Source organism: Haemaphysalis longicornis, unplaced genomic scaffold (assembly GCF_048455015.1).
Source record: "Haemaphysalis longicornis isolate Haplotype H1 unplaced genomic scaffold, Haemaphysalis longicornis Haplotype H1 scaffold_9, whole genome shotgun sequence".
In the NCBI taxonomy this organism is placed as follows: Eukaryota; Metazoa; Arthropoda; class Arachnida; order Ixodida; family Ixodidae; genus Haemaphysalis; species Haemaphysalis longicornis.
Window position 1 is genome coordinate 163,227,062 of NW_027526460.1, and position 6,541 is coordinate 163,233,602.

Below are 6,541 nucleotides of genomic sequence, written 5' to 3' on the forward strand. Positions count from 1 at the left end.
TTCCCTGGCGCCGGTTGGCCACCCGGGCAAGCATTCGCCCTACCTGCTGGGAGAATTGTGACAGGGTCTCAATCGTAGTCGTGTTACGCCCGTTGGCCTGGATGGTCAGACCAAGTATACGGAGTGTAGCCACTCTGGGAATGGGATGCCCTCGGGCTGTATATACTTTTATGAGTTGCGATCCCGAAGGTTGGCGTCGTCCAGGATGTATGGTAAGCAATGCCGATTTTTGGGGCGAGCACGTAAGTCCTTTAGCTGTTACCAGAGCTTCAATTGCGAGCATGCCCTTCTGAAGCGCCTCCTGGATACTGCCATCCGAGCCCCCCGCCATCCATAGAGTGATATCATCAGCGTAGAGGCTGTGCCGGAGCTGCGGGATACGCTCGAGTGCTGGAGGTATGTCTCGCAGAGCTAGGTTAAATAAGAAAGGGGATAGCACAGATCCTTGCGGTGTTCCCCTAGTACCCAGTGACATAACGTCAGACCTAAGATCTCCCAAGGTTATGCACGCTGTGCGACCAGTGAGAAATGCTTGAACATAATTGAAGGTGCGGAGGCCGACATTGATGTCAGTGAGTCCTTGGTAGATGGCGGCGTGGTGAACATTGTCAAACGCCCCTTTAAGGTCGAGGCTGAGTATAGCTCTTGTGTCGCGGGGTGACACTCCGGTGCCTTTGACTACGTCATGATGGAGTTGGAACAGGACATCCTGAGTTGATTTGCCCTTCCTAAATCCATACATGGTCTCCGGTATGAGATGGTTGTCGTCCACGTAGGTGGCAAGTCGATGAAGTACCATATGCTCAAAAAGCTTGCCCAGACAAGAAGTAATTGAGATAGGGCGGAGATTCTCTTGATCAATAGGTTTTCCAGGTTTAGGAATGAGAGCGGTCTGAGCCGTTTTCCATTCCTGTGGGAGCGTGCCCTGTGTCCAGTGATAGTTGAAAAGCTGAGTTAGTTGCTGGATAGAGAGGTCGTCGAGATTGCGCAGGAGTTTGTTGGTTATGCCGTCGGGGCCGGGTGTCGTGCTGGTTTTAAGGGCCATTAAGGCCCGCCGAGTCTCTGCCGCCGTAAAGAGCTCATCGAGCCGAGAGTTGGGGGCTCCCTGATATGCAGGCGGATCAATTGGCGGGGACGTATTAAGGTATCGTTCAGCCAAAGCTAGAAGGAGATCTCGCGGATTTGTCTTGCTGTTGTGAATAAGCTTCGCAATTTGATTGCGCTGCGCCGTCTTGGTGGTGTTTTCGTTGAGGAGGTGTCGAAGGATGTTCCACGCCTTGCGAGTAGTGAGCTGATTGCCTAGCTCTTGGCAGAAAGAATACCACTGCTGGTTTGAGAGTCGCGCCGCGTGCTCCTCAAGAGTTCGTTGCACTTGCGCAATCTTTCGACGAAGCGAACGATTGCGAGGATGCGACTTCAATCGGGTACGAAGACTCCGGAGTGCTTCCCAGAGGCCAGCCAGGCGGGCATCCGCCTCTGGTATATTGGCTTCCTCTGGAACCAGTGTGGTGTGCTGTCGCACGTCCTGGTGTACTTCACGCACCCATGTATCTAAGTCACTCAATGATCGTGGTGATGCCTCGCGGGCCTGCCGGAAGGCGTACCAATTCGTAATGCGATTCTCTCGGCCACCCGTGGGAGTTCCCGGCATCACATCGAGTTCCGTCTGGAGTATGTAGTGGTCACTGCTTATATTCACGTGCAAATTGGCCCAGCGATGCGTGCGCTGTAGGATATTCTTGAGAAAGGTGAGATCGGGTGTCGTGTCTCTGCATTTACCAGTCCCTAGACGAGTAGGCTGTGTAGGGTCGGTAAGTAGGGTGAACTGTTCTTGCTGCACCGCCACCCAAAGCCGTTGGCCTTTCGCCGAGTCTTTACGGTAGCCCCAGGCGGTGTGTGGAGCGTTAAAATCCCCCACCACCACTAACGGGCTCTCTTTACCCGCTTTTGTTGCGGCAACTTTGAGGAGGCGGGAGAAAGAGTGGTTCTCCCGAGGGCTGCTATATAGATTGAGAACAAATACACTGCATCGCCGCTTACCCCTCGTTAGAATAATTTCTAATAGCTGGTGTTCTGGACCAGTAATGCCAGTGTCATGTACTTCCGTTGGGATGTTCCGGCGGACCAGAAGAGTCAGCTGCGGGATCTCAATGGCTTGCGGGGTGTACGCGCTGTAACCAGGAAGTTTAGCAATTCCGTGGGTTTCCTGAAGAGCTAGGACGTCCGGCCGTTGGTTCTGAGTAAGATTGAGTATGTGCTGATGTAATAAATGCCGTTTATTAGAGTAACTGCGACAGTTCCATTGCCAGATTCGGAGGGGCTCCGAGGGTGTCCTGGTTTTGTTGGCCATTGCTAGTTGGTATGAGTGATTGCCGTCGTCGCATTTTCATTATGAATGTTGCGTGTTGATTCCGCTGCCGGACGAGTGTAGGGCTTGTGTTTCAGTGGACCTCCCCCTGAGGATGAAGCGGAGAGTCGTTGGTTGGTCTCCAGTTCACTCAGGCGATGTTCGTACTTCTCAAATTGTTTGCTTATATAGTCTGTAAGTTCTTTAATCATGGTCTTCACGTCTGCGCAGTCAGTCTTAATTTGGCCGTCAAGCTTTGTTTCTAGTTGCTCAAGCTTGGAATCTACTGATTGATCCAGTTTAGTTTGAAGTATCTGTGCTCTTTCGTCAATGAGTGAGCGGGTGCGGCTCCCCCGTCGGCGTTTCGTTGGAGAGGTATCTGTGTCGCTGTCTATTTCCTGTGTAGCTCCCGCTGGGGATGTGTTTGTGGGTATGTCGCCTTGCTCATCACGTTTGTGTGTTTGCTCTGTACTAATGTCCATTATTTCAGTCTCCGACGTTTGGTTGGTTTTGGTGAAAGAGGCAATCTGTTGCCGTAGTTTCGCGTTTTCTTCCATTAATAGTTCGATCATTTGTTTCATTTCAGCAATTTCCGTTTGTTGTTTGTCTAGCGTGTGTTGCCTGATATTAGACGGGGAGACAGTCTCTGCCCAGCTTACCTGAGGTGAGGTCGCCGTTGTGGAGCTCGTGTCCAGGTACGAGGTCCCCGCCACTTTCTGGAACCGGGGAGTTGGGCTTCGACGTCTGACGTCTCCTTCTCGAGACGTTTCACGACGGCTCGGGATCTTGCCTGCACGATCTTGGCTCTTGCCACTGGTCGGAGGACGGTGGTTCCGTGAAGGAGATCTTCCGGGATGGGCTGGGGAAGATCCCGGCCTGTTGTAGGGCCTGGCTGTGTGGTGCCGTCTCCTGGGACGATCCCGTGGTCTGGTGACGGCGTTCACGTGACCGGGATTACGAGCCGGGGGTACGACTGCGATCGGTCTCTGCAACCAGTACGAAGGATGCTTCTCGATGTCGTGGCACGTTCTTGGGACCGGCGGCGGTGAGATAGTTCGCGATCCCATCTTCTGCGCTGCACTAAGTAGAAAGTGCGATATTTCTGTTTGCACTCTCGGTCTCCTGTTTTGTGTCCTTGGCCACACATGGCGCACCGAGGTTCACAGGGATATCCCGGTCCAGGGTTACGCGTACCACACGTGAAACACTGTTCCGGCACGTAGCCACAGGGTTTGGGACACACGTCGACCCGATGCCCATACTGTCCACAACGCTCGCATATTTCGTGACGTTTTTTATGCAGATAGCACTTGTACTCGGTCCCTCGGTAATAGACGAAGTAGGGCACTTCACCATGATCGAAGGCTATAATCACCGAGTGCGTGGGGCCTAGGCGACGTGCCTGTAGGATAGTTGGGTTGCGGGAGTTCACCAAGCTTCTAGTTATGGTCTCCTCGTCGTCTGTGTCCGGAACGTTATGAATGACGCCTTTCGCCGTGCCTTCGGGGGGTGCGATATACGCACTGATTCCATGAACAGAGGTGCCGATCGTAATCTGCGTGATGCTGTCGTACATCTTCGCTCTGGCAATGCTTGGGGTGCTCACCACAAGCACGTTGCGGAGAGTGTTGATACGTAAAGTGTCTTCTGCCGCCGTCTCACGAGGGATGCCAGCTGTGGTACAGATGCTATCGAAGAGCGTCGCCTGGCTGGTCTTGTTCAAGTCAAGATTATTCTTAGGGCGCATTACTACTTTTATGTCAGTAGGAGGAAGCTCTGGGGCCTTTCGAACTCGTTGGCGCCCTCGGATGAGTGATGACGGAACGTCGCCTGGGCCCTTCCCGCCAACAGCTGCGGTGCCGGCGCCATGTTTTCCTTTGTTCTCAGCTGCTAGGTTTAGCTCAAGAAGAGCTTTTTGGCTTCGCCGGCGAAAGCAGTCCATCCAACCCACGCCATTGTGATACTCTTCGGGAGAAATGGACTCACCGGGAACTTGAACGGTACTCATGTTGCTGGAGGTAGAAGGGGAGCTGCCGGCAGCCGCGCGTCGCCCCGCGCTGGCTCGCCCGGTGAGCCGATCTCCTGGCGAGGCTTAGCGGCGGAATGCTGGCGCGTCCAAGAAGATAACTCGCCGGTGGCGTTTGGAGAGGCACAGGAACATAAAACTGCTATCCCGTGAGAGCGGAAAAGTTCACGGATCGGATACGGAGGTGATTTACCTCGGTGGAGCAGTTATAAAACCACACGGTCGATAAATTGCGGAGCCGACGTAGAATGCATTTGCATCGCTCGGCCCCCTAGCGGAGACCTCAACATTAGAGATGTACCAATCAGCCCCCAGAAATACTGCTTTTCAGTTACGGCACGCATATTTTGCAAGAGAACCAGTCATTTTCACTTGAAGATGGCGTCAGCGCGCTAATGGCAGACGTATTGGAAAACGTCTCTTATGCGTAGTCAATGCGAGCTTGCTTCTGGACCAGTTGGTACAATATTTCTAGTAAAAACACTGCTCTAAATGGAAATTAACGAAGAAGAAAAGGACGCCGCCCTTCATCCTCATTAATTTTATTTAGCGCAGTGTTTTTACAAGAAATCTTATGTGTACTACGTCGATGTCGACGCGAGTGCAGTGTGTGTGCATAGTAGGAAGGTAAATGAGGAATATTCTTCAGGTTAAAAGCGCAGAATTTGTCTCACAGAACTTGTCGCAGCGGAGGGTCGCACTCCGCTGCGGAAGTCGAGGGAGGGTGGAATGTCGCCCGTCTTTTCACTTTTGAATAAAGCAACGAAGAGGGCTGCTGCTACATTCACCTGTTATAGCTAAAGTGCTGGCTAAAGTGCTGACTCATTTTTTCAGGAGGAGAAAGAGGAGTAAACTTGTCTGTCTAGACCACTTCACATTCTAACATGTAAAATAATAAGTAATCCATCTAATTATTTCAACAAAATAGTGGCTTCAACTTCGCTGCTTTAATTATTTTATCACGTTAAACCCTTTCAGTCGAGCAAAAGTTTTGCTTTGCTTCCACTTTAGTACTTTAAACGTTTATGTTGACCTGCAGATTCGAAAACCTTTTTCGAAGTATCGCTGCCAGTATTTACAATAATAACAGCCATGTATTATTTAAAACGAATTGTGGTTAAACGGATTTAGCCGCACCTGAGAAGTGATTTTTCTTTCCTATCTTTCTGTAACATGCGCCAAAAGAAAAAAAAGACCTAGTTTATACGATAGGGCTAACGGCTAACTTTTTTGTTACAAGACTGTCGACGGTGCCGCCTCTTTGTTTAGAATGAATAAACTTCAATCCCAATAACGAACGCACAGCCACGAATGAGACTAGTTGCTGTAACGACGACATCGATAAATCAACTTTTATTTCAGTTTCCCGCTAAAACTGAGGGTGGCCTAAAAAAAACTGTTTGCCATCGCGCCACTTTCCTTGCAACGCCTTAATGTTGCAAGCAATATCATACATTGATTGGTATGAGTGCAACATTAAGCATATGGTAGAGTGTATTTTCTGGCGCCTGAAAGTCTTATCTCCCATTTACCGGTCTTACCACGCATGGAGAGCCACAATTAGTCGGACATGTGAAAGACATAAGTGGCTAGTCTTATTAGAAAAGTGTCTGATTTTTTAAGTGTCTGTATTAGGGTTACAAAATTTAGAATATTACACTAGTATTTCCGGTGGCAGGGACGGCAAAAATTCTCCAAGAGCTACTACATTCTGCTCACTGGGGCTTTTTTCTTTTCCAGTATTGTGCTCTCGGACAATGCTTAACCAAAGAACAGATCAGCAAAATGGAATGAAAACCTGGTGAACGAAATAGAGGTTCAGGAAGACCTCGCCAGAATAAATTTACATACACTCGGCCAATAAGGATTTACAAAAGTTGTATTTGTGTTCGTAAATATCTTGTGGGGGTCAGTTGGCGGCGAAAAAGCCAAAAAAGCAAGTTCCTAATTTTAATAAAAATTTGTCGCTTGGTTCCACAAGTCTGTCATCACTACATAGTGCGCGCTTTAGCACTGAGTGCAGGTATACGGTATATAGAACAATGGGTTTTCCTAGTGACCCAATGAAATAATTTATAGCCACGTAACCATCCTGGAGAACTCAGACGAGTTAGAGATTGACATCGAAAACGTGGCCTACATAAGTTCAGTATTTAATTGTTCCTGCG

The 6,541-nt window shown here is 49.8% G+C and overlaps 1 protein-coding gene across 1 annotated transcript in view; it reads left to right on the forward strand.

Annotated features, from left to right (window-relative positions):
* The window catches only part of LOC144151723 (venom metalloproteinase BumaMPs1-like), a 191,101-nt gene extending 184,825 nt beyond the window's left edge, over positions 1-6,276 (forward strand). The window contains exon 14 of the mRNA XM_077682845.1: positions 6,114-6,276. Coding sequence (XP_077538971.1) covers positions 6,114-6,167 — 54 coding nt within the window. The 3' untranslated portion in view covers positions 6,168-6,276. The remainder of the gene's footprint in view (positions 1-6,113) is intronic.
* The last annotated feature ends 265 nt before the right edge of the window (positions 6,277-6,541 follow it).